The 27,650-nt window shown below is 45.4% G+C and overlaps 1 protein-coding gene across 11 annotated transcripts in view; it reads right to left on the bottom strand.

The window, feature by feature from the left end:
- The window catches only part of DOCK7 (dedicator of cytokinesis 7), a 230,861-nt gene that overhangs the window by 180,815 nt on the left and 22,396 nt on the right, over nt 1–27,650 (bottom strand). For all 11 annotated transcript variants that reach the window (XM_040360795.1, XM_040360784.1, XM_040360787.1 and 8 more), the window contains exons 2-10: nt 25,502–25,604; nt 23,406–23,581; nt 21,204–21,272; nt 18,341–18,470; nt 15,540–15,752; nt 12,571–12,656; nt 8,006–8,072; nt 4,949–5,098; nt 1,863–1,943 (exon numbers count right to left, since the gene is read on the bottom strand). In XM_040360795.1, coding sequence (XP_040216729.1) covers nt 1,863–1,943; nt 4,949–5,098; nt 8,006–8,072; nt 12,571–12,656; nt 15,540–15,752; nt 18,341–18,470; nt 21,204–21,272; nt 23,406–23,581; nt 25,502–25,604 — 1,075 coding nt within the window. The remainder of the gene's footprint in view (nt 1–1,862; nt 1,944–4,948; nt 5,099–8,005; nt 8,073–12,570; nt 12,657–15,539; nt 15,753–18,340; nt 18,471–21,203; nt 21,273–23,405; nt 23,582–25,501; nt 25,605–27,650) is intronic.

Below are 27,650 nucleotides of genomic sequence, written 5' to 3'. Positions count from 1 at the left end.
TCCGTGAGAAGAATGCTCCTTACATTGGTGATCAGTGGGAAGAATGTCCCTTACATTGGTGATCAGTTGGTAGAATGTCCCTTACATTGGTGATCAGTGGGAAGAATGCTCCTTACATTGGTGATCAGTGGGAAGAATGTCCCTTACATTGGTAATCAGTGGGAAGAATGTTCCTTACATTGGTGATCAGTGGGAAGAATGTTTCTTACATTGGTGATCAGTGGGAAGAATGTTCCTTACATTGGTAATCAGTGGGAAGAATGTTCCTTACATTGGTGATCAGTGGGAAGAATGTTCCTTACATTGGTGATCAGTGAGAAGAATGTCCCTTACATTGGTGATCAGTGGGAAGAATGCTCCTTACATTGGTGATCAGTGGGAAGAATGCTCCTTACATTGGTGATCAGTGGGAAGAATGTTTCTTACATTGGTGATCAGTGGGAAGAATGTCCCTTACATTGGTGATCAGTGGGAAGAATGTCCCTTACATTGGTGATCAGTGGGAAGAATGTCCCTTACATTGGTGGTCAGTGGGAAGAATGTCCCTTACATTGGTGGTCAGTGGGAAGAATGTTCCTTACATTGGTGATCAGTGGGAAGAATGTCCCTTACATTGGTGATCCGTGAGAAGAATGCTCCTTACATTGGTGATCAGTGGGAAGAATGTCCCTTACATTGGTGATCAGTTGGTAGAATGTCCCTTACATTGGTGATCAGTGGGAAGAATGCTCCTTACATTGGTGATCAGTGGGAAGAATGTCCCTTACATTGGTGATCAGTGGGAAGAATGTTTCTTACATTGGTGATCAGTGGGAAGAATGTTCCTTACATTGGTAATCAGTGGGAAGAATGTTCCTTACATTGGTGATCAGTGGGAAGAATGTTCCTTACATTGGTGATCAGTGAGAAGAATGTCCCTTACATTGGTGATCAGTGGGAAGAATGCTCCTTACATTGGTGATCAGTGGGAAGAATGCTCCTTACATTGGTGATCAGTGGGAAGAATGTTCCTTACATTGGTGATCAGTGGGAAGAATGTTCCTTACATTGGTGATCAGTGAGAAGAATGTCCCTTACATTGGTGATCAGTGGGAAGAATGTTCCTTACATTGGTGATCAGTGGGAAGAATGCTCCTTACATTGGTGATCAGTGGGAAGAATGTCCCTTACATTGGTGATCAGTGGGAAGAATGTCCCTTACATTGGTGATCAGTGGGAAGAATGTCCCTTACATTGGTGATCAGTGGGAAGAATGTCCCTTACATTGGTGATCAGTGGGAAGAATGATCCTTACATTGGTGATCAGTGGGAAGAATGTTTCTTACATTGGTGATCAGTGGGAAGAATGTTCCTTACATTGGTGATCAGTGGGAAGAATGTTCCTTACATTGGTGATCAGTGAGAAGAATGTTCCTTACATTGGTGATCAGTGGGAAGAATGTCCCTTACATTGGTGGTCAGTGGGAAGAATGTCCCTTACATTGGTGATCAGTGGGAAGAATGTCCCTTACATTGGTGATCAGTGGGAAGAATGTCCCTTACATTGGTGATCAGTGGGAAGAATGTTCCTTACATTGGTGATCAGTGAGAAGAATGTCCCTTACATTGGTGATCAGTGAGAAGAATGTCCCTTACATTGGTGATCAGTGGGAAGAATGTTCCTTACATTGGTGATCAGTGGGAAGAATGTTCCTTACATTGGTGATCAGTGGGAAGAATTCTCCTTACATTGGTGATCAGTGGGAAGAATGTTCCTTTGGTAATAATTTAAACGCTGCAGATCACATGACTAACAGAAAACATCATATGCTTTTGTGTTAAAAAGTAAACCCGGGTAAACAACAAAAAACAGGATTACTCACTTTTGCTGCATCCGCCTCCTTATAGATCATATAGGGCTCCGCACATTCTCCTATGTCACCCTGCTGCAATACCTTTTCCAGCTGAAAAATAGAAACGACAGTTGAACAAGATATTGCCAGTCAGCCATTATTGAACCTCAGACATGAAATATGTACAAAGTGTATCCCTCTATGGTGTGTACTCGTCTCACTCTGCTGCTTCTTTCCTCCGCTATCAGCATGAGTCACGTCTGTCAAATCTTCCCGACACCAAGAGAAAAAAAAAACAAAAGCCTTCTCGTCCAACATCAGTGCCTGACCTCACAAATGCGCTTCTGGAAGAATGGGTCAAACATTCCCATGGACACACTCCTAAACATTGTGGACGGCCTTCCCAGAAGAGTTGAAGCTGTTATAGCTGCGAAATATTGAACCCTACGGACTAAGACTGGGATGCCATTAACCACTTAAGGACCTTATTCACGCCGATATACGTCGGCAGAATGGCACGGCTGGGCACATCCACGTACATGTACATGGCTCTTTAAACCCAGCCGTGGGGGCGCATGCACGCGACCCGGTCCGAAGCTCTGTGGCCTCGGGACTCGCGGACACGATCGCCGCTGGAGTCCCGCGATCGGTCCCCGGAGCTGAAGAACGGGGAGAGGTGTGTGTAAACACAGCTTCCCCGTTCTTCACTGTAGCGCTGACATCGATCCTGTGTTCCCTTATATAGGGAATCACAATCGATGACGTCACACCTACAGCCACACCCCCCTACAGTTAGAAACACATATGAGGTCACACATAACCCCGTCAGCGCCCCCTTGTGGTTAACTCCCAAACTGCAACTGTCATTTTCACAGTAAACAATGCATTTTAAATGCATTTTTTGCTGTGAAAATGACAATGGTCCCAAAAATGTGTCAAAATTGTCCGAAGTGTCCTCCATAATGTTGCGGTCACGGAAAAAATCGTTGATCGCCGCCATCAGTAGCAAAAAAACAATAATCAATAAAAATGCAATAAAACTATCCCCTATTTTGTAAACGCTATAAATTTTGGGCAAACCAATCGATAAACGCTTATTGCGATTTTTTTTACCAGAAATAGGTAGAAGAATACGTATCGGCCTAAACCGAGGAAAATAAATAATGTTTTATATATTTTTGGGGGATATTTATTATAGAAAAAAGTTAAAAATATTGATTTTTTTTTCAAAATTGTCGCTCTATTTTTGTTTATAGCGCAAAAAATAAAAGCCGCAGAGGTGATCAAATACCACCAAAAGCAAGCTCTGTTTGTGGGAAAAAAAGGACGCCAATTTTGTTTGGGAGCCACGTCGCACGACCGCGCAATTGTCAGTTAAAGCGACGCAGTGCCGAATCGCAAAAACTGGCCGGGTCCTTTAGCTGCCTAAAGTGCATGTGTGTGTGTGTGTAAAGGCAGGCGTCCCAATATGTTTGGTAATATGGTGTATAATCCTACGGGAAGCATTTTTTTTCTAATTGAATGTTATAACGACAGGGTCTCTTTAAAGGAACACTAAAGGTTCGTTTTTTATTCGATCAATTGATTGCTGTAAGCTAGAGCATTTAAATATCACTTACCTCGTTTTTCCTTTTGACCTCCAAAATACAGTAATTCAGGTTTGAAAATGCCATTTCCTGTCTCTCCTCTTCTTGCTTTCCACCAGCATCTGAGCCGTTTTGCATGGTGGAAAGCAGAATGTGCTCACCCCCTCCCTATGACTACAGCCCTGCGTGAAGATGCTCTCTTATCCCTCACAGGCATGGAGGCTAAGCCTAATGGGAACTGTAGTTCCCATTAGGTCGTGATGTAGCAAGAATGAATGCGCACCGCAAACCAGGAAGTCAGTGAGAATAACGATTCAGGAGTGCTGGAGGTGAATAAAACAGCTCAATTTCAACAGGTATCAAACTAGTTATAATGGACAACATTACCTTTTTACTTTATCAGCTACTGTCAGACTTTAAAGCGGATCTCCACTCTAAAGTGGAGTCCCGCTGATCGGAACCCTCCCCCCCTCCGGTGTCACATTTGACACCTTTCAGGGGGGAGGGGGGTGCAGATACCTGTCTACAGACAGGTATCTGCACCCACTTCCGGCCCTACGATACGGGCAAAGGACGGGTTTTTTCCTTACCTTCCGTCCGTCCCCCGTTGTATGCTGGGAACACTCGGCTCCCAGCACACAGCGGGAGCCAATCGGCGGGCGCAGCGCGACTCGCGCATGCGCCGTAGGGAACCGGGCAGTGAAGCCGCAGCGCTTCACTTCCTGGTTCCCTCACCGTGGATGGAGGGGGGAGCAGCAGGGTGACGAGCGATCGGCTCGTCATCTGCTGCGATCACCGCTGGACTCCAGGACAGGTAAGTGTCCTTATATTAAAAGTCAGCAGCTGCAGTATTTGTAGCTGCTGGCTTTTAATATATTTTTTTAGTGGCACATCCGCTTTAATTTAAAGCAGTAGTTCACCCCCCCCGACACGATTTTACCATCGAGACAGGCATTGTAGCGCGAGCTACAGTATGCCTGTCCCGATTTTTTTAACCCCGGACTCACCTTGTAATCGGAGATCGTATTTTTCAGCTCCCGCGGGGAATGGGCGTGCCTATGGAGAGGGAGGATGATTGACGGCCGGCCCTGGCACGTCACTCTCCCCGAAGACAGCCGGAGTAGGTCTCGGCTCTTCACGGCGCCTGCGCACAGGCTATGCGCACGCGTCGTGAAGACCAAGCCTATTTCGGCTATTTCCGAAGAAGCGTGACGCGCCAGAGCCGGCCGTCAATCATCCTCCGTCTCCTTAGGCACGCCCATTCCCCGGTATCTTCGATCTACGCGTACAAGGTGAGTACGGGGGTAAGAAATTCGGGACAGGCATACTGTAGCTCGCGCTACAATGCCTGATTTTATGGTAAAAGAAAAAAAAATATTTTTTTTTTCGTCGATAGGGTGAACCCCCGCTTTAAGAGGAAAATATTTTTGTCTTTACAACCCCTTTAACTTACAATATGGCTTGTACATCCGTTATGTATATACAGTAAATGTAAGAAAAGTGAATTTCTCTGCGATTACGAATACCTACTTTAATAACCAGGAAGACGTCTTGGGATGGATATGTGATGGAGAAGATGGCAGATCTTGCCAACGTGGTGATGGCCGCCTGACTAACGTAGGGGCGGAGCATTCCTTTTATCTGCTCTGAGTTTAGATCAAAGAAGAAGTTTTCTGAAATCTTTAGGGAAAGGAATCAAATACAGAATTAATTATTTTAACTCTTCCCAATAAGATCCCATACACACATACAAAAGACACATGATCAGAACTTAGAATCCCCAAACATTACATATATATATATTTTTTTTTCCAGACGCCTTAGAAAATAAAATGGCGGTCGTTGCAATACTTTATGTCACACCGTATGTGCGCAGCGGTCTTACAAGCGAAAACATTTTGGGGGCAAAAAAAATACACTTTTTTTAATTAAAAAAACAAAACAAAATTAGCCCAATTTTTTTATATATTGTGAAAGATAATTTTACGCAAAGTGTAAATTGATACCCAACATGTCACGCTTCAAAATTGTGCCGGCTCGTGGAATGGCGACAAACTTTGGCACTTAAAAATCCACATTGGCGCCGCTTTAAAAATTCTACAGGTTACCAGTTTTGAGTTACAGAGGAGGTCTTTTACTAGAATTATTGCTCTCGTTCTAACGATCGCGGCGATACCTCACATGTTTGATTTAAACACCGTTTTCATATGCGGGCGTGACTTGCGTATGCGTTCCTTTCTGTGTGTGAGCTCGGCGGGACGGGGCGCTTTATATATTAACCACTCAGCTACCAGCCGCCGTCAATTGACGGCGGCAAGGTAGCTCGATTGTTCTGACAGGACGTCATATGACGTCCTCGTCTTTTAAACCCGCGAGCAGGCACGCGTGCGCACCCACCACGTTACTGGGAACACAATGCGCGTGCCCGGCGGCCGAGATGGCCGCTGGGCACCCGCGATTGCCCAGTAACTAAGCAGGACTGTGGATCTCTGTGTGTAAACCGAGGAGACCGATGCTGTGTCCCTTGTACATAGGGACACAGATCGGACACCTCCCCAGTCACCCCCCTCCCCCTACAGTTAGAATCACTCACTAGGCTACATATTTAACCCCTTCCCCGCCCCCTAGTGGTTAACCCCTTCCCTGCCAGTCACATTTATACAGTAATCAATGCATATTTATAGCTCTGTTCACTGTATAAGTGAATGGTCCCAAAAATGTGTCAAAAGTGTCCGATGTGTCCGCTATAATGTCGCAGTACCAATAAAAAAAAAAAAATAAAAAAAAAATCGCAGATCGCCGCCATTCCTAGTAAAAAAAAATCATAAAAAAAAAATCATAATTATGTCCCCTATTTTGTAGGCGCTATAACTTTTGCGCAAACCAATCACTATACGCTTATTGCGATTTAAAAAAAAAATTATATTTATTATAGCAAAAAGTAAAAAATATTGTGTTTTTTTTTTCAAAATTGTCGCTCTTTTTTTGTTTATAGCACAAAAAATAAAAACCGATCAAATACCACCAAAATAAAGCTCTATTTGTGGGAAAAAAAGGACGTCAATTTTGTTTGGGAGCCACGTCGCACGACCGCGCAATTGTCAGTTAAAGCGACGCAGTGCCGGAAGCTGAAATTTCGCCTGGGCAGGAAGGGGTATTTCGCCTGGGCAGGAAGGGGTTATATGTGCCCAGTAAGCAAGTGGTTAATTTCACTTTTTATTTTTACACTGTCCCTTTAAAAAGATTTTTTTTTGGGTCACTTTTATTCCCATTACAAGGAATGTAAACATCCCTTGTAATAGAAAAAAAGCATGACAGGTCCTCTTTAATATGAGATCTGGGGGTCAAAAAGACCTCACATCTCATATTTACACTTAAATGCAATAATATTTTTTTTTTTAAAGTTTCAATAATTTCCCCCCCCCCCCCCTTTACGACTATTGGGAGGAAGTGACGTTTGACGTCACTTCCGCCATCCAATGGTATAGAGCCCGTCGGGGGCCAACTTTCCCTCACTCAGCATCCAGGGGAGCAGATCTTATCATCTCCGCCGCAACTGACGGCTCAGGCAAGCGGCGGAGACAACCAGAAAACGCGGCGGGAGGGTGGGGTTCCTCTCCCGCCCCCCCGATAAAAGTGATCTCGTGGCGAATTCTCCACTGAGACCACGTTTATCCTAAAGCCGACTTCCCGCCGTTTCAGAAAATCCCGGGGGTTATGGCAGCTATCTATTTATTTATTATTCTAAATAACAAATTTCGATCCTAACGAATTACCCGAAAAACAAAAAAATAAGTGAATGAAGTGAAAAACAAAGCAATTTTTCGGCAGTGCACATGTCTACTGCTTCATATTGTTATGTTTTGATGTGGTTTTTGAAATCACATGACCAACGAAAAAATAAAACGTAAAATTGCTGCAAAATCTCAATATTTTTGCACCCATTATCGGTATCATTTTTTTCATCAGCAAAACAACGATAAGCCTATTTTTGGCAGGCGATATATCGGTGCATCCCTAGTCAGGATACAATAGTTCAACAGCAAGGATTCCCCCATCCTCCTCGAGTGTGTTGATGGGTGAATCGGCTATTTTTTTTATTTATTTTTTATTTAACCTGCTGGTCGAAAAAAAAAAAAGAAAAAAAAAGAGATTCATCTATGGGCTGCTTAGTACTGCAGCTAGAAGCTCAGCCTGCCAGGAAACTAGCATTTTTTTTTTAAGCAGCGACACCCCCCATAATTCTCCCATCACTGATTTTTTTTTTCCTCTATTATTTTTTTGTTTATTTTTTTTTGTATTTGTATTTTAAATAATTTTTTTAAATATTTGTATTTTAAATAATTTTTTTAAATTTTGTATTTTAAATTATTTTTTTAAATATTTGAATTTTAAATTATTTTTTTAAATATTTGTATTTTAAATTATTTTTTTAAATATTTATATTTTAACAAAAATATTTAAAAAATTGTATCATTTTAAATTATTATTTTTTATTATTATTTTTATTTTTTACCCTAAACTGATGCCGAGGTGGACTGTAACCCCCCCCATCCCTCAATACAATTCTGCAACATTGTCACCCACCTTCTTCTTTTCCTTGGCATCATACAAGGCCAGACTTGCAAATATCGGTTCAATTTCTATTTCAAATCTGCAAGGAAATAAAAATCATTGCGGTCACCTGTATAAAACTTTTACATCAATATACTGAAAACAATATTAGTCAATATTAGTCTTTTCCATTTCAAAACATAGAAATGTGAGAATACAGCGACCTACAGTAATGAATAGGTAAGTACTGATCATAAGGCTGCATTCACACCTAGGCGTTTTCACGCCAGACGCCCGCCGCTATTACAGCCTGCAATACGCTGGAGGGGTGATTTTACATTGTCGGCTATGGAGATGGTTCACATCTCCACGCTGAACGCCGAAACGCCTGAAGCTCAAAACAAGTCCCGGACCCTTTATTTCAGGCGGCTTTCGGCCATAGCCGACAATGTTGATCACCCCTCCTGTGTATATACCGCGGCGTATTTTACCGCGTTTTGTCGTGGCAAATGGCGGGACAAAACGCTGCAATTTGTTGCGGTAAAATACGCCGCGTTCAGGTGTGAATGCAGCCTAACCAGCACAACCCGTCACTGCCTGACCTATTCGGGATGTTTGTACAGTTTGTGGAATCTCAAGTTACAGACTTGATAATGTAAATGTGGCGACATAAAAAGATTAAAGTGGTAGTAAAAGGCGGTATTTTTTCTTTTTCGCCTTTAGAGCCGGTTCACACAGGGGCGACTTGGGATCCGACTTGAAGTCGCCCCAATTCGCGCTGTTGAGAAAATGAATGGAAGTGAATGAGAGCCGTCTTAATGCACATACTGAAGTCGCTCCGACTTCAGAAAAGGTTCCTGTACTACTTCAATCCGACTTCTAGGCGACTTGTACCCATTGATTTCAATGCAAGTCGCCTCCAAAGTCGGATCCCCTGTCTTAAAGCGGGGGTTCACCCTAAAAACGATTTTCTAACATTACATGGCGCTCACTCTCTACATTGACAGTATGCCGAATTATTTTTATTTATTTTTTCGCTGTACATACCTTCGTACAGCTATTTTCTTCCCCGGCTTCCGGGTAGGGCCTCTCGCGGGAGTGGGCGTTCCTATCCAGCAGGTGATTGACGTGGTAATAAAAACTACCTCCTCGTCGCATAAGGAGCGTCACGAGAAAAAAGCCGAATGGCGAGTCGGCGCTATACGGCGCCTGCGCACCGACGTTCGGCTTCTTTCGGCAACTTGTGACGCTCCTTATGCGACGAGGGGAGGTCGTTTTTGGCATCGCGTCAATCACCTGCTGGATAGGAACGCCCACTCCCGCAGGAGGCCCTACCCGGAAGCCGGGGAAGAAAATAGCTGTACGAAGGTATGTACAGCGAAAAAAAAAAAAAAAAATTTTGGCATACTGTCAATGTAGAGAGTGAGCACCATGTAATGTTAGAATTTTTTTTTAGGGTGAACCCCCACTTTAACTGAAGCAAACCCCTCCCTCCCACAGAGCCGATTATTGTTTGATTGGCCACTGGAAAGTCGCCTGTCCTGGAGGCGACTTGAAGTCGCCTTGTAAGTCGCCCCAAGTCGCGCTGTGGTGCGCGCTCAGGTCGTGTCCAGGACGCCTCGCAAAGTCGCGGCCAGAGTCGTGTTGCACATGTGCCGGCTCTAAGGTTTCGGTCACACCACCAGAGTGAATTGTCATGCGATTTGACGGTTTCAAATCGCATGACAAGCTGCCCCCTATTGTCCGGGTCAAAACGGTACGACTCCGACTCCCTTGGCGTTGCACCGATTTTGAAAGTAGTTCCTGCACTACTTTTTTTTGCAAGTTCAGGTGCAACTTGCATAGACATCTGTATAGACCATCTCTATCAGTTGAGCTCCCTGCAGGTTGCTTAGCAGCAGTAGAGCTTCTCGGACATGCTGATCGGGATGCAATCCAGGTGATGCTCCCAGTCAAATCCTAGTGTTAAATATCAGAGATTTTATTGATCAAAGCTCACACTTTACAGGCATAGAGCCCACATGGCTGCAGAACATACGGTTGATTGTATATATTTATGTGGTTGTACTCTTGATGCTAATCAATACTGTGTTTATTAGATCTGACTGGGAGCATCACCTGGATCACATGCCAATCAGCATGTCAACAGAGAAGGTAATACAGCATTACTGCTGCTAGGTGACCAGCTGGGGGCTCGGCTCTCTATAACCAATAGTGCCAGCCTTCCCCTGCATGCACCCATAATGTCACCAGCACTAGGTCCTAATAGACTGCCGCCGCTGCCAAGGAGACAGACGCCAGACCAGCGCTGTCAATAGCAGGGACAGGACAGCTGGGGAACCCCACAGTGGCAGAACACCAGGCCCCGGTGGCAAGACAACCTTTGCAACCCTGATAGTTCTCCCACTGCTTTGGACCCTTATATTTTCTTGGTGTGCTGGTGACATATATCTCTTGTTTTCTGCCACCCTGGGAGGCCCCAGTATAGTAGGAAGGGAGCTCACTGCAGAACATGTGAAAGGGCCCGTTGTGGGCCCCAGGAGATATATATATATATATATATATATATATATATATATATATATATATATATATATATATATATATATATATATATATATATATATATATATATAATTGCATTTTATAGTTGGCCCCCATACTTTTGTCCCTGTCCCCCCATGTGCCCCCCCCCCTAAATATGAAAGCTGGAGACGCCACTGCCTCCCTGTAGGCGATCGCCTGGGACACGTGACAGGTCCCAGGCGATCGCCTGTCCAATCGGATGGCGCAGCGCCGCTCGCGCATGCGCAATGTGGGTGCCCGGCCGTTAAAACCGAAAGCTGTCACGGCCGGGTGCCCACACTTAGAACGAAGATGCCGGCCGGAGAGGGGTTGGGAGAGGAGCGGAGCCCCGGCCCGTGCTTTGCTGGGACGTCAAGGGGAGTGTCTGTTAATTAAAAGCCAGCAGCTACACTTTTTGTAGCTGCTGATTTTTAATAAACATTAAAAATTACTGGAACACCCCTTTAAGGTGAAATAACACGAACCTTTACAACCCCTATAACTCTACAATGCTAAATTCAGAAAGAAGCATACAGTGCCCTCTTGTGAGAAATCATGGGTACTGCAGTATCTCAAAAATGCCATTCACAGATTAGGCACTGAACATACAGCCTGTATATTGATATTAAAGCACTGTTGCTGAATAATTAAAAAAAATAAAGAATTATGTGTAAAGAAATTTGGGCTGTATCAAAATCAAATCAGCCACTGGAAGATTCTTTAGGAACGGACATTTTCTGAATTGTAGATTTCCTGGTCGTCGTCCCCCCCCCATTGCACTCTTTGGAATCTCCTGCTGAACTCTACATCACTACAGAACACATTGCACTGGTGTATAGTGAACTAAGAGCAGCAGGGATCAGCAATCCATCTTACCCAGAAGTATCAGTTTCAGAGGAGTCTTTAGGCAGCTGTTTCTTCTCCGTATAGTGATAGTCTGTATCTATACAGCAAAACATTTATTGGGGGATACTGGTGACAGAGGCACTTGACAGGACTCCTTACCCCTACAGGTAGGGCACCACCAAACTCGGGTTCCCACCTGCAGCCCTTTTTGTGTGGCCCTCGTGGCCCCTACAGACACAAATCTGTGTTTCATTATTGCCCTTTTAAAGCAGTGATTTCTAGCAGTCTCCTGTACAGTGCCTTGAAAAAGTATTCATACCCCCTTGACATTTTCCACATTTTGTCATGTTACAATCAAAAACATAAATGGATTATTGGGATTTTATGTGATAGACCAACACAAAGTGGCCCATAATTGTGAAGTGGAAGGAAAATGATAAAATGGTTTTCATTTTTTTTTTTACAAATAAATATGTGAAAAGTGTGGGGGGTGCATTTGTATTCAGTCCCTTTTACTCCGATACCCCCAACTAAAATCTAGTGGCACCAATTCCTTTCAGAAGTCACCTAATTAATAAATAGAGTCCACCTGTGTGTAACAAAGTACCCCCCACACTTTTCACATATTTATTTGTAAAATATTTTGAAACCCATTTATAATTTTCTTTCCGATTCACAATTATGTGCCACTTTGTGTTGGACTATCACATAAAATAATATGTCTCTAGTGAAGTCTCTAAAAACTCTTATAGCATGTCTGAAGCCTCTGACCATCTCTTGTACCACATCTGAAGCCTCTGACCATCTCCTTTACAATGTCCACAGTCTCTGACCATCTCCTGCATCATGCCCATAAGCTTTGACAATATCCTGTTGTGTGTCTGCTATCTCAGACAGAGAATATTGACTACATTTTATGTGCCCCCTTTTGATAATGTCAAAGGCCGCACTTGGGGCCCCACATATCAAGAATGTTGACCACCACCGCACTAGAGGAATTATCTACAACTTCTCATGAGATATACAGCCATGAAAACACTAAAGAGCAAATCAGTAAAGTGTGCATAAAACAATGAGAGAAGACAACCGCTGATCAGTTAGAGGCGCACATGGAGGGGGACAATCATTATACCAACTATGAAAAGAGGAATTCCTGCAACCTATTGTGTGATGGATTCTGCACTTACTTGAGGGTCAGACATTTCACCAGCAGCCTCTGACCAAAATGTTCTTTTGGCACTTCGGGAACACTGAGGCGCTCGATAGGTTCATCCTAGAAATCAAAAAGATTCATATTTACTTGACACATCACTGACCTTGACTAAAGAAAAATGTTCTTAAAAAACAAGTCTGGCCAAATAAACATATTCAATACATAAACATTCTGGCAGATGCGTAGCTTGGAGCTTGTGGGCCCTGATGCAAAAGTTGACCTGGGCCCCCTCCCATCCACTTTCACCCACATCTTTCACCGTGCGTGCAGATGTACCCACCCCATGGCAAGATACTCAAAGTGGCTTAAGAGTTTTGTGTTCCCAGAGTTCCTCCTTATATCAGAGGACAGGGATCACCACCGGAGAATCAGAGGACAGGGATCGCCGCCGGAGAACCAGAGGACAGGGATCGCCGCCGGAGAACCAGAGGACAGGGATCGCCGCCAGAGAACCAGAGGACAGGGATCGCCGCCAGAGAACCAGAGGACAGGGATCACCGCCGGAGACTCAAAGGACAGGGATCGCCGCTGGAGAATCAGAGGACAGGGATCACCGCCGGAGAACCAGAGGACAGGGATCACCGTCGGAGAACCAGAGGACAGGGATCACCGCCGGAGAACCAGAGGACAGGGATCACCGCCGGAGAACCAGAGGACAGGGATCACCGCCGGAGAACCAGAGGACAGGGATCACCGCCGGAAAATCAGAGGACAGGGATCACCGCCGGAGAAACAGAGGACAGGGATCACCGCCGGAGAACCAGAGGACAGGGATCACCGCCGGAGAACCAGAGGACAGGGATCACCGCCGGAGAACCAGAGGACAGGGATCACCGCCGGAGAACCAGAGGACAGGAATCACCGCCGGAGAACCAGAGGACAGGGATCACCGCCGGAAAATCAGAGGACAGGGATCACCGCCGGAGAACCAGAGGACAGGGATCACCGCCGGAGAACCAGAGGACATGGATCACCGCCGGAGAACCAGAGGACAGGGATCACCGCCGGAGAATCAGAGGACAGGGATCACCGCCCGGAGAATCAGAGGACAGGGATCACCGCCCGGAGAATCAGAGGACAGGGATCACCGCCCGGAGAATCAGAGGACAGGGATCACCGCCCGGAGAATCAGAGGACAGGGATCACCGCCGGAGAACCAGAGGACAGGGATCACCGCCCGGAGAATCAGAGGACAGGGATCACCGCCCGGAGAATCAGAGGACAGGGATCACCGCCGGAGAATCAGCATGTGCTGAGCATGTGCGGAGCAGACACGGACACAGCCTGATCGGATTGGAGGTGGGACACAAGTCGGTTTACATCTGCCACTCCTTAGAGAAGAATGGAGGATCCAATTAGGTCAAACTGACCGTGTAAAAGGGGCTCAAGGCTGCTTTCACACTGATGTGCTGCGGTTTACCTTTACCCGGGTGCAACGCAGTGAACCTTTGGCTTTTCTGCACTTTGCAATAGACTTCTATTATATTCTGCAGGTATGATGCACTTTCAGAAAGCACAACTCCTCGCTGGTAATAACAGAAGTCTATGGCTCAGTGCAGATAACCCGCAGGTCCACTGCTCTGCATCTGCGGATTAGTTTGAAAGCAGCGCAGTAACCACTGCAGAAAAAAGATGCCCATATATACACCTTGGTCATGGAGGAGTTGTAAAGGTAAGTGTTTTTTCACCTTATTGCATTCTATGCATTAAGGTGAAAAATCCATCCGATAATACCCAGCCCCCCTGTTATACTTACCTGGCCTCTTGAAAGCCCCGCGTTCACCCCCGACATCCTCTTCGCCGCTCAGCCTGGCCGTTGATTGGTTACAGTGGATGGATTGAAAGCAGCGCAGCCATTGGCTCGCCCTGCTGTCAATCACAACCAATGACGCGGCGCGCCGGGGGTGGGGCCGAGTGATACAGTGAGCGGCTATGGCGTTCAGCTGTATCACGGGAGCGCGCCCGCAAGAACTCAACACCATGCTCGCTCGCATGAAGGTGTTGAGTCCATTCTCCCCGAGACAGCCGCAGAGGGACCCCAGAAGACCAGGTTCGGGGCCACTCTGTGCACACATGACACATTTTTGGGACCATTGTCATTTTCACAGCAAAAAATGCATTTAAATTGCACTGATTACTGTGAAAATGACAGTTGCAGTTTGGGAGTTAACCACAGGGGGCGCTGTAGGAGTTAGGGTTCACCTAGTGTGTGTTTACAACTGTAGGGGGGTGTGGCTGTAGGTCTGACATCATCGATCGAGTCTCCCTATAAAAGGGATCACTCGATCGATGCAGCCGCCACAGTGAAGCACGGGGAAGCCGTGTTAACATACGGCTCTCCCCGTTCTTCAGCTCCGGGGAGCGATCGCGAGGGGGCGGCTAGAAACGAATAGCCGCGCCCTCGTCCCGGATCGCTCCCCGCGGGTTACCGACCGCATGTACCGGGAGGGGGGTCCCGATCGGACCCCCGACCCGCGGAAAGACGGGGACGTACATGTACGCCCATATGCCTGTACGTGCCATTCTGTGGACGTATATGTACATGTGGCGGGCGTTAACCCGGTTAAACTACCTTTCTAAGCTTGGGGTGCGCGTTACACGCCGGCGTGCGGTATACCCAGATAAATACGGTATTTCTTTAAAAAATTATAATATCTGGAATATGGGCAAGCCCCAATTTTGTAGTAGTGATTCAATTTAATGTTTATTGTTTTCATAAGCTGCTTAGAAAAAAAAAAACTCGTCGTCATTTGAGCATTTATTGCTTCGCAACATAAAGAACAGGAAGCACGAGAATATTCATAAGCCTATTGATGTGTGTAATCTTTACAAATACAAAACTTCAAAGCATGCCGACAACGGCTGGGTAGACCAGATGATGCATGTACGGGCAAGTAGGTGCAAAGGGCTCATGGGAATCTCCGAATCGCATCCTGATCATACCTCGTCCTGAGCTGGATGTAGTGCAAAGACTTCTTTGTGTCGGCTCGACTTCCTTTGGTGTTCGTTTATGTGATCGATCTCCTCGTTGGGGGTGCGGTCGAGCAGGTTTGAAAGCAAGGCGTCGGGGAGGGAGTTTTTGAGGTCGAAGATGCTGCAGGCCCAGCTTCCTCGCGGAGTGTCGTCCATGGACATCGAGCGCCTCTTCAGCTCGTCCTTTGTAAAGAGAGAGATTGAGATTTTAGGCATCTTATTCTGCAGTTATATTTTCGGACATCTTATTTTACAATCTATATCGGGATAGGTGGGATTATTTTCATACATTTGCTGGTGTTCTATAGATCCACATTTAGAGAAGTAAAGCCTTCCTAGAATATAAAAGGTATTGACATGTCCCCTTCTATGGCATATCCCAAAAATAAGAGGATTATTCCTCATTACACCTTTGGTTTTAACTACTTCAGCCCCGGACCATTATGCAGCTAAAAGGACCAGGCCCCTTTTTGCGATTCGCCGTGTCGCTTTAACCACTTAAAGGGGTGGTTCCCCCTAAAACAAATTTCTAACAATACATTCATAAGACCCGTTACACTGCGGGTAGGCTGGCTTTTGTTTTGTTTTTTTTAGTACATACCTCTATATCGCCGTTTCGTCCCTTGGCGGTGGGCGTTCCTAGTTGATTGACATTCCTCCGACGGGCACATCCGTGACGTCACGACTTTCCGAAAGAAGCCGAACGTCGCTGCGCAGGCGCCGTATAGAGCCGACTCTATACGGCGCCTGCGCAATGACGTTCGGCTTCTGTCGGAAAGTCGTGACGCGCAGTATGCGCCCGTCGGAGGAACGTCAATCAACTAGGAACGCCCACCGCCAAGGGACGAAACGGCGATATAGAGGTATGTACTAAAAAAACAAAACAAAAGCCAGCCTACCCGCAGTGTAACGGGTCTTATGAATGTATTGTTAGAAATTTGTTTTAGGGGGAACCACCGCTTTAAGACCCGGACCAAAATGCAGGTAAAGGACCCGGACAGTTTTTGCGATTCGGCACTGCGTCGCTTTAACTGACAATTGCGCGGTCGTGCGACGTGGCTCCCAAACAAAATTGGCGTCCTTTTTTTCCCACAAATAGAGCTTTCTTTTGGTGGTATTTGATCACCTCTTCGGTTTTAATTTTTTGCGCTATAAACAAAAATAGAGCGTCAATTTTGAAAATGATATATATATATATATATATATATATATATTTATATTTTTTTTTTAGTTTTTGCCATAATAAATATCCCCCAAAAATATATTAAAAAAAATGTCCTCAGTTTAGGCCGATATGTATTCTTCTACATATTTTTAGTAAAAAAAAAAATAATTGCAATAAGCGTTTATCGATTGGTTTGCGCAAAAGTTATAGCGTCTTCAAAATAGGGGATAGTTTTATGGCAGTTTTATTAACCACTTGCCTACTGTGCACATACACCCCCTTCCTGCCCAGACGAGATTTTAGCTTCCGTCACTGCGTCACTTTAACTGACAAATGCGCGGTCGTGCGACGTGGCTCCCAAACAAAATTGACGTCCTTTTTTCCCCACAAATAGAGTTTTCATTTGGTGGCCTGTGCGGTTTTTATTTGTTGGGCTATAAACAAAAAAAAGAGCATAAATTTTGAAAAAAAACACAATATTTTTTTAGTTTTTGCTATAATAAATATCCCATTTTTTTAAAAAATATTTTTTTTTCTCAGTTTAGGCCGATACGTATTATTCTACATATTTTTAGTAAAAAAAAAAAAAAAAAAAAAAAAAAAAAAATCGCAATAACCTGTTTGCGCAAAACTTATATTGCCTATAAAATAGGGGACATATCGATTTTTTTTTTTTTTTTTACTAGGAATGGCAGCGATTTTTTTTCGGGACTGCGACATTATAGCGGACACATCGGACACTTTTGACACATTTTTGGGACCATTCACATTTATACAGTGAACAGTGCTATAAATATGCATTGATTACTGTATAAATGTGACTGGCAGGGAAGGGGTTAAATGTGTACCCTATATAGTGTTCTAACTGTAGGGGGAGGGGGGGTGACTGGGGGAGGTGACCGATCTGTGTCCCTATGTACAAGGTTACACAGATCGGTCTCCTCTCTCCCTGACAGGACGTGGAGCTCTGTGTTTACACACAGAGCTCCACGTCCCTGCTCAGTTACTGGGCAATCGCGGGTGCCCGGCGGCCATCGCAGCTGCCGGGCACGCGCACTGTGTCCCCAGTGACGCGACGGGTGCGCGCGCGCACCCTAGAGGCTTTAAATGACAGGACGTCATATGACGTCCTGTGGGAACAATAGAGCATTCCGCCCGCCGTCATTTGACGGCGGGTGTTAAGTGGTTAATATTTTTTTTTACTAGTAATGGCGGCGATCAGCATTTTTTTATCGTGATTGCGACATTATGGCGGACAAATCGGACACTTTTGACACATTTTTGGGATCATTGTCATTTTTACAGTGAAAAGTGCTAAAAAAAATGCACCGTTACTGTGAAAATTGCAATGGCAGTGAGTTGCTAAATGTTGTACCTTCATTAAATGTAACCATATTGCTACACTTAGAGGCGCCTCTCTTCTCTTTTATACTCAGTTGTGACATGGCGCTACTCTTATATCAAGACTTCACTTGTATATCAAGTCAAAATGTATTGAACATTTTTGCTTGTCTTGTAAGACGCTCTCAAACCAAGTTACTCTCAAACCAAGGTTTTACTGTTATGCGAGTCTATGGCAGTAAATAAAGAAAAGGATATACTGTACCTGCTCATCCTGATAAGTGCTGCTCTCTGGGGCCTCATCCGACTCGAAGACTTGTTTGGGTAAACCCCTCTGCCGCTCCTTCTGCTTGTCCAGGGTGTTGGGATTGAAGCCGGTTCCTAGCTTTTGGTATCTGTCAGACAACACGACTCTAATTTAGAAAATGATTCACCAAACCGCCTGCTTCTTATCGTTTCGATCGCCAACAGGTTTTGCATCGGCTTTATACATTTGGTAGACATGTGCACTGCCGAAAAATGTGTTGATTTTTGTTTCATATGTTTTTTGTGTTATTCGTTATGATCACTGTAACGGTATGGCCCGTGGGACCCAGAGGCGCTTGAAGGATACGGGGTATTCCTGTGTCAGCTTCACCAATGACTCTTGCGTCTAGGGTCATCCTATGTCCGATAGGGGCATAGGATGACTGAGAACTGATATCATGGATTACATGAGATGGGACAGTAATGATAATTCATGTATTGCAGGATATCTTGGAATATTACAAGTTGTTCATTCTGAACACAACAGGTCAATAGAGTGTCTCCTTCAATGTGGAACATAGACTGTTGAGATGTTAATTGATGTTAATCACCTCCAGCTACCTGGCTGTAGTGATAAAAGCTTGCTGTGATTGCATTCTATTGTCGATTGTGTTAATTAAGCCTGGCTCCTAAGATATTTCATGGTGCTATGCTAACTAACCCTGTATTGTGTGAAAGTTCTATTGATTCTAATATGTGTTGTGAGTTAACACACTCTAAAGGTCAGACGTCTGACTTATGTTCACTAAAGGAATGTGTATTGTGTAGCAGGTGAGAATAGCTTATCGCAGAGTCAGAAAGTCTGTCTAAGATGTTGATTGAGGGGGACTCGTTAGCACCCATTGTGTGATGTTGTGGGTGGAGTGTGTCATTGTCCCTTTGATTCCTGTAGCATGCTTTCTAACTGTATATAAGAAACCTGAGTTTACCATTCAAGTGTCATTCGTTTGGAACCAGAGAACAGAGCTGTGTGTGTCTCGTTCTTCTGGGGGAAATCCAATGGGTCCTGTCTGCTGGATTGTCGGAAGCTGTCTTGGGTTGGTGGAATGGAATATCGTAACGGCGTTAACCCCTAACCGTTACAATTAGGGTTGTCCCGATACCACTTTTTTAGGACCGAGTACAAGTACCGATACTTTTTTTCAAGTAGTCGCCGATACCGAATACCGATACTTTTTTTAAATGTGTCCCCAAATGCAGCCATGCCCCCCCCCCGTAGGCAGCCATGTCCCCCACATATGCAGCCATGTCCCTCTAGCCATGTCCCTCACATATGCAGCCATGTCCCTCTAGCCATGTCCCTCACATATACAGCCATGTCCCTCACATATGCAGCTATGTCCCTCTAGCCATGTCCCTCACATATGCAGCCATGTCCCTCTAGCCATGTCCCTCACATATGCAGCCATGTCCCTCTAGCCATGTCCCTCACATATGCAGCCATGTCCCTCTAGCCATGTCCCTCACATATGCAGCCATGTCCCTCTAGCCATGTCCCTCACATATGCAGCAATGTCCCTCTAGCCATGTCCCTCACATATGCAGCAATGTCCCTCTAGCCATGTCCCTCACATATGCAGCCATGTCCCTCACATATGCAGCAATGTCCCTCTAGCCATGTCCCTCACATATGCAGCAATGTCCCTCTAGCCATGTCCCTCGATGCGGCGGCGCGATGCGGCGGCAGCGGCGGGGGGGGGGGGAAAGGGGGGGAAAGTATTCTATTTAGGTATCGGGGGTATTTGCGCGAGTACGAGTACTCCCGCAAATACTGGGTATCGGTCCCGATACCGATACTGGTATCGGTATCTGGACAACCCTAGTTACAATCACAATTCATAAATTGAAAAAAAAAAAAATGATACCCCATGGTTTGTAGACGCTATAACTTTTGCGAAATCATTATACGCTTATTGTTTTTTTACCAAAAACATGTAGCAGAATACATATTGGCCTAAATTGATGAATTATATTTTTATTTTTTATTTTTATTGGGTATGTTTTATAGCAAGAAATAAAAAAAAAAATCGCAGAGGTGATTAAATACCACCAAAAGAAAGCTCTATTTGTGGGGTTAAAAAAGGGACAACATTTTTGAATACAGTGTCACACAACCACGCAATTATAAAAACGAACGCAGTGCCGTATCACAAAAACTGTCCTGGGGGGGGGTAAACCTTTCCGGAGCTGAAGTGGTTAATGGGCTGCCGCCCTATAAGCTTTTGTTGCCCAAATGAAGCTTATCACAATTTTTAACTGCTTAAGACCCGGGCCATTTTGGTGGTTTAAGACCGGACCAGTTTTTGCGATTCGGCACTGCGTCGCTTTAACTGACAATTGCGTGGTCGTGCGACGTGGCTCCCAAACAAAAATAACATTCTTTTTTCCCCACAAATAGAGCTTTCTTTTGCCACTGACAGTGTCACTAGGCAGAATAGGGGAATGCTTTGTTTACAAAGGCATTCCCCCGTTCTGCTCTTGCAGTACGCAATCGCGGGACTCTCGGGAACATCGTGTTCCCGGGACCCGCGGCCGCACTCGCAAAACACGCGGCGTACCTGTACGCCAATCTGCCTGCCCGTGCCATTCTGACGACGTAAATAGGTGTGCGGCGGTCGACAAGTGGTTAAACACACATTTTGGCGTGCGAATCACACCGCAATTGGGGCGCCATTAACAACAATGGCAACCAAACACACGGTGCGTGTTTTGCCGCTATTGTTAATTTGCGGGCAGAATGGTGCCGATTCTACCTGGGATTACAAATGGCTTAAAGTGAACGGGGCCGTAATGTATATTCATTAATCTGCACAAAAACGTACTTCCTATTGACAATGGCCCAGTCCTCAGTGTAACTTCGTATGCAGTCTTTGACATGAGGATCCATTTCACTGCAACAAGAAAAGAAATACATGAAAATCAGAATCAAAATACAAAAAACACCAGGAGATGATAGACTCAGTTCTACAAATACATGTCTATGCTTGCAAGCAATTAACATGTGCATATAATTCTCCCAACACAATGATTCTTGATAAGCTGTAAAGATTTAAATACTACATATTTAAAAGTTTGAGTTCCTGTTCCTCCAGTGTAGTGTTAATCATTGGTATCAGTGGAAGGAATAGTGTCCCATCATATCAGTGGGAGGAATAGTGTCCCATCATATCAGTGGGAGGAATAGTGTCCCATCATATCAGTGGGAGGAATAGTGTTCCATCATATCAGTGGGAGGAATAGTGTCCCATCATATCAGTGGGAGGAATAGTGTCCCATCATATCAGTGGGAGGAATAGTGTCCCATCATATCAGTGGGAGGAATAGTGTTCCATCATATCAGTGGGAGGAATAGTGTCCCATCATATCGGTGGGAGGAATAGTGTCCCATCATATCAGTGGAAGGAATAGTGTCCCATCATATCAGTGGGAGGAATAGTGTCCCATCGTATCAGTGGGAGGAATAGTGTCCCATCGTATCAGTGGGAGGAATAGTGTCCCATCATATCAGTGGAAGGAATAGTGTCCCATCATATCGGTGGGAGGAATAGTGTCCCATCATATCAGTGGAAGGAATAGTGTCCCATCATATCGGTGGGAGGAATAGTGTCCCATCATATCAGTGGAAGGAATAGTGTCCCATCATATCAGTGGGAGGAATAGTGTCCCATCGTATCAGTGGGAGGAATAGTGTCCCATCGTATCAGTGGGAGGAATAGTGTCCCATCATATCAGTGGAAGGAATAGTGTCCCATCATATCAGTGGGAGGAATAGTGTCCCATCATATCAGTGGGAGGAATAGTGTCCCATCATTAGCACCAGTTGGGATAGTGTCCCATCATTGGTATCAGTGGGAGGAATAGCGTCCCATCATTGGTGTCAGTGGGAGGAATAGTGTCCCATCATTGGTGTCAGTGGGAGGAATAGTGTCCCATCATTCATATCAGTGGGAGGAATAGTGTCCCATCATTCATATCAGTGGGAGGAATAGTGTCCCATCATTGGTATCAGTGGGAGGAATAGTGACCCATCATTGGTGTCAGTGGAAGGAATAGTTCCCCATCATTGGTGTCAGTGGAAGGAATAGTTCCCCATCATTCATATCAGTGGGAGGAATAATGTCCCATCATTGGTACCAGTAGAAGGAATGGTGTTCTATCATTGGTATCAGTGGGAGGAAAAGTTCCCCATCATTGGTATCAGTGGGAGGAATAGTGTCCCATCATTGGTATCAGTGGGAGGAATAGTGTCCCATCATTGGTACCAGTAGAAGGAATAGTTCCCCATCATTGGTATCAGTGGAAGGAAGTGTCCCATCATTTGTATCAGCGGGAGGAATAGTGTCCCATCATTGGTATCAGTGGGAGGAATAGTGTCCCATCATTGGTATCAGTGGGAGGAATAGTGTCCCATCATTGGTATCAGTGGGAGGAATAGTGTCCCATCATTGGTACCAGTAGAAGGAAAAGTTCCCCATCATTGGTATCAGTGGAAGGAAGTGTCCCATCATTTGTATCAGTGGGAGGAATAGTGTCCCATCATTGGTATCAGCGGGAGGAATAGTGCCCCATCATTGGTATCAGTGGGAGGAGTAGTGTCCCATCATTGGTGTCAGCGGGAGGAAAAGTGTCCCAAGGCCACATAAAGGCAAAGAACCACAGTTTAGAAGCCAACAGCATGCTGGAAGGGGATAGGCTTTTTTTTCTCCTCAGGCTTTGGCTGTTTTTTAAACAAAACAAACTCCATGATTTTGGACACTTTATGTTCTGATTCACCTGCAATGTATTCAGCCAATTTAATACTAAAACATCAGTTTGGGCTTTAACATGGGCATATTAATTTTAACATCCCCTATAACACCCCCTCCCCAAATCTATGGAACATTCTAAAAGCAAGTCCAGAGGCTTCACTGTCACCCCACCGCCTCTTTTTCTGTGGACAGGATATCCTCTCACTACATTGGCAAAGAATACAAAAATTGCAATAAATTCAAACTGAAGTAACCCATAAATAGGAGCCCCCTTACCTCTCTTCTGGGACGGATGAGACCACGGTCCTGCATTCCCTGGGGGTGTACACCACCTCAATATCATCTGCAGGGAATTCATACAGATCCCTTAGAGGACCCGAATCCACCGCCATAGGATGACTCATGAGATATTCCTCAAAATCCACAGGATCCACCACTTCTGTCAGAGGTACCTGAAGACACAAAAGATGGCAGGACACGGTCATCCAATGAATGGCATCAACACCCAACCGCCCGCCGCACATAGGCCTCCATTGTGGTCCGAGGTCGTGTTCCAAGAGCACGCTCCGTGCACGCTCACAGCAATACTGACTGAGCCATTGTCAATGGTTCCCGATCTCTGTCTGTGACCAGAAGCCAATGGCATGAGCTCCCGATCATGTGACTGCTGTGAGAGTCAACCACAGTGATCATGTGATCAAGGTGCCATCTCCCAGGGTTAAGAACCCAATTACAGGGACCACCGGGAGGAATCAGGAAGGCGCTCATATTCAAACAAGCTGATCTAACGAACTGGACACCTAGAATAACCAGTTGACAAACACTGTAGCTGCTGACTTTTAATAAGGACACTTACCTGTCCAGGGAGCCCACGATGCCGGCGCCTCCATCCGAAGTAAGGGAAACAGGCAGTGGAGCCTTGCGGCTTCACTTCCCGTTTCCTACTGCGCATGCGTGAGTCGCGCGGCGCTTTGTGAATGGCCAGCTGTCTTCTGGGGGGGACACATGTCCCAGAAGACAGCGCGCCCAAATGTCCCAGAAGACAATGTGAGGAGCAGAAGAATTAAGACTACCGCGCAATAGGAAGTGGCAGATTAAGACGATCTGCCTAGCCACAGCCATTTCTGTTAAGTATAAAAAAAATAAAAAATGTTTTCATTTTTTTTTCACATTCTCTGGAGACTCGGCCCCGCCCCTCAGCGCGCCGCATCACTGGATGTGATTGACAGCAGCGCCAGCCGATGGCTGCGCTGCTCTCAATCCATCCGCTCTGGCCAATCAGCGGCCAGGCTGAGCGGCAAAGAGGATCTCAGGACCGAGCGTGGGACTTTCGAGGGGTCAGGTAAGTATAACGGGGGCTCGGGGGGCGGCAGCATCAGATGTTTTTTCACCTTAATGCATAGATTGCATTAACCACTAAAGCCCCGGACCTTTAGGCAGCTAAATGCCCAGGTCAGGTTTTGCGATTCGGCACTGTGTCGCTTTAACAGACAATTGCGCGGTCATGCGACGTGGCTCCCAAACAAAATTGGCGCCGTTTTTTCCCCACAAATAGAGCTTTCTTTTGGTGGTATTTGATCACCTCTGCGGTTTTTATTTTTTGCGCTGTAAACAAAAATAGAGCGTCAATTTTGAAAAAAAATGCAATATTTTTTACTTTTTGCTATAATAAATATCCCCCAAAAACATATCTAAAATTCATTTTTTCCCTCGGTTTAGGCCGATACGTATTCTTCTACCTATTTTTGGTAAAAAAATCGCAATAAGCGTTTATCGATTGGTTTGCGCAAAATTTATAGCGTTTACAAAATAGGGGATAGTTTTATTATTTTTTTTTTTTACTACTAATGGCGGCGATCAGCGATTTTTTTCGTGACTGCGACATTATGGCGGACACTTCGGACAATTTTGACACATTTTTGGGACCATTGTCATTTTCACAGCAAAAAATGCATTTAAATTGCATTGTTTATTGTGAAAATGACAGTTGCAGTTTGGGAGTTAACCACAGGGGGCGCTGTAGGAGTTAGGGTTCACCTAGTGTGTGTTTACAACTGTAGGGGGGTGTGGCTGTAGGTCTGACGTCATCGATCGAGTCTCCCTATAAAAGGGATCACTCGATCGATGCAGCCGCCACAGTGAAGCACGTGGAAGCCGTGTTTACATACGACTCTCCCCGTTCTTCAGCTACCATGTTTGGTGGTAGTACCTCTGTTTAGGTTTTGCACGTGTACTGCCATGAGCGGCTTGTATTTTTGTGTTCAGGCGGACGGTTGGGGAGCGGTAAAAACCACGGCTTTACTAGCCACCGCCCCCAAGTGTGAACAAAGCGCTACACATATAGACTATAAGCCCGTTTTCTGTAGACTCACCGAGGCGTGGTGCGACCCCCCGCCTCCTACGCTCAGGTTTTTGTACAGTTGAGGGGAGCCATATTGTCCTGAGATTTGCTTGCGTACCTCCGCAGCCACAGTCCTGGATGAAGATAAAAAAATAACACCAAGTAAGCACAAGAAGCGCAGTTGTTCACCTTCAATCAACATTCACACAGAACTGCAAAATGACACCAAAAATACAATAGATACCAATAGACTTAAAGTGATTCTAAAGAAAATATTTCTTCTCAATTAACCACTTGCTTACTGGGCACATATACCCCCTTCCTGCCCAGGCTAAATTTCAGCTTTCAGCACTGCGTCGCTTTAACGGACAATTGCGCGGTCGTGCGACGTGGCTCCCAAACAAAATTGGCGTCCTTTTTTCCCCACAAATAGAGATTTCTTTTGGTGGCATTTGATCGCCTGTGCGGTTTTTATTTTTTGCGCTATAAACAAAAATAGAGCGACAATTTTTGAAAAAACACAATGGGCCAGATTCGCGAACAATTACGGCGGCGTAACGTATCACCTTTACGTTACTCCACCGCAAGTTTTCGTCGTAAGTGCTTGATTCACAAAGCACTTGCGTGCAAACTTGCGGCAGCGTAGCGTAAAGCCGTCCGGCGCAAGCCCGCCTAATTCAAATGGGGCGTGTACCATTTAAATTAGGCGCGTTCCCGCGCCGAACGTTCTGCGCATGCTCCGTTAGAAAATTTCCCACCGTGCTTTGCGCGAAATTACGGCGCCCCGACGTGTTTTTTGAACGCCGACGTGTGTTACGTCCTTTCGAATTCCCGGACGTCTTACGCAAAAAAAAAAAAAATTTGAAATTCGACGCGGGAACGACGGCCATATTTTAACATGGGCTGTCTATTGTTACACCACCTAAATAGCAGCCGTAAATTTGCGACGCGAAAAAACGACTAGCGACGACGTAAGAGAATGCGACGAACGCGCGTACCTTCGTGGATCGCCGTAAACAGCTAATTAGCATACCCGACGCGGAAAACGACGTGATCTCCACCCAGCGGCCGCCGAAGTATTGCATCCTAAGATCTGAAGGCGTACGAGGCCGTACGCCTGTCGGATCTTAGCCAAATGCCGTTGTATGTTTGTGAATTACAAATAAAGATACGACGCGGCAAATTTGAACGTACGCCGGAGTATCAGCAGATACTCCGGCGTACTGTTTCTGTGAATCTGGCCCAATATTTTTTACTTTGTGCTATAATAAATATCCCAATATTTTATTTTTTTTCCCTCAGTTTACGCCGATATATGTATTATTCTACATATTTTTGGTTAAAAAAAAAAAAATCACAATAAGCGTATAGTGATTGGTTTGTGCAAAAGTTATCGCGCCCACAAAATAAGGGACAGAATTATGACATTTTTTTTTTTTTACTAGTAATGGCGGCGATCTGCGATTTCTATTGTGACTGCGACATTATGGCGGACACATCGGACACTTTTGACACATTTTTGGGACCATTCACATTTAAACAGCAAACAGTTCTATAAATATGCACTGATTACTGTATAAATGTGACTGGCAGGGAAGGGGTTAACACTAGGGGGCGAGGAAGGGGATAAATGTGTTCCCTACTAGTGATTCTAACTGTGTGTGGAGGGGAACCGACTGGGGGTGGTGACCGATCTGTGTACCTATGTACAAGGGACACACCATCGGTCTCCTCTCTCCCTGACAGGACGTGTGTTTACACACAGAGATCCACGTCCTTGTCTGTGCAACGGCCGATCGCGAGTACCCGGTGGACATCGAGGGGGAGCCAGGCACCGCAGTGATGCGCCGGGCACACACTCGCGCGCCCCCCAGTGGCCGGAGGGGCCGAGGACGTCAATAGACATCCTCCCGGCATTGTAGAGCCACCCTGTGGCCGTCATTTAACAATGCCAGGGCTCCAAGAGGTTAACAAACATGTTATACTTACCAGCTCTGTGTAATGGTTTTGCACAGCGCAGCCCAGATCCTCCTCTTTTTGGGTCCCCCACCAGCTCCTCCCCATATAGCAGGCCTCTTATTATAGGGGCACTGCTCAGGTAAGTATTATTGGGGCTGGGGACCATTTTTTTTTTCCTCGAAAAAAAATGAACATTCCCCTCTGGGTGATCTCTGTACATT

The sequence above is a fragment of the Rana temporaria genome, chromosome 7 (assembly GCF_905171775.1).
Source record: "Rana temporaria chromosome 7, aRanTem1.1, whole genome shotgun sequence".
Taxonomy (NCBI): Eukaryota; Metazoa; Chordata; class Amphibia; order Anura; family Ranidae; genus Rana; species Rana temporaria.
The sequence above is the reverse complement of the archived record's forward strand: the minus strand, read 5'-3'. Positions and strand labels throughout refer to the sequence as shown.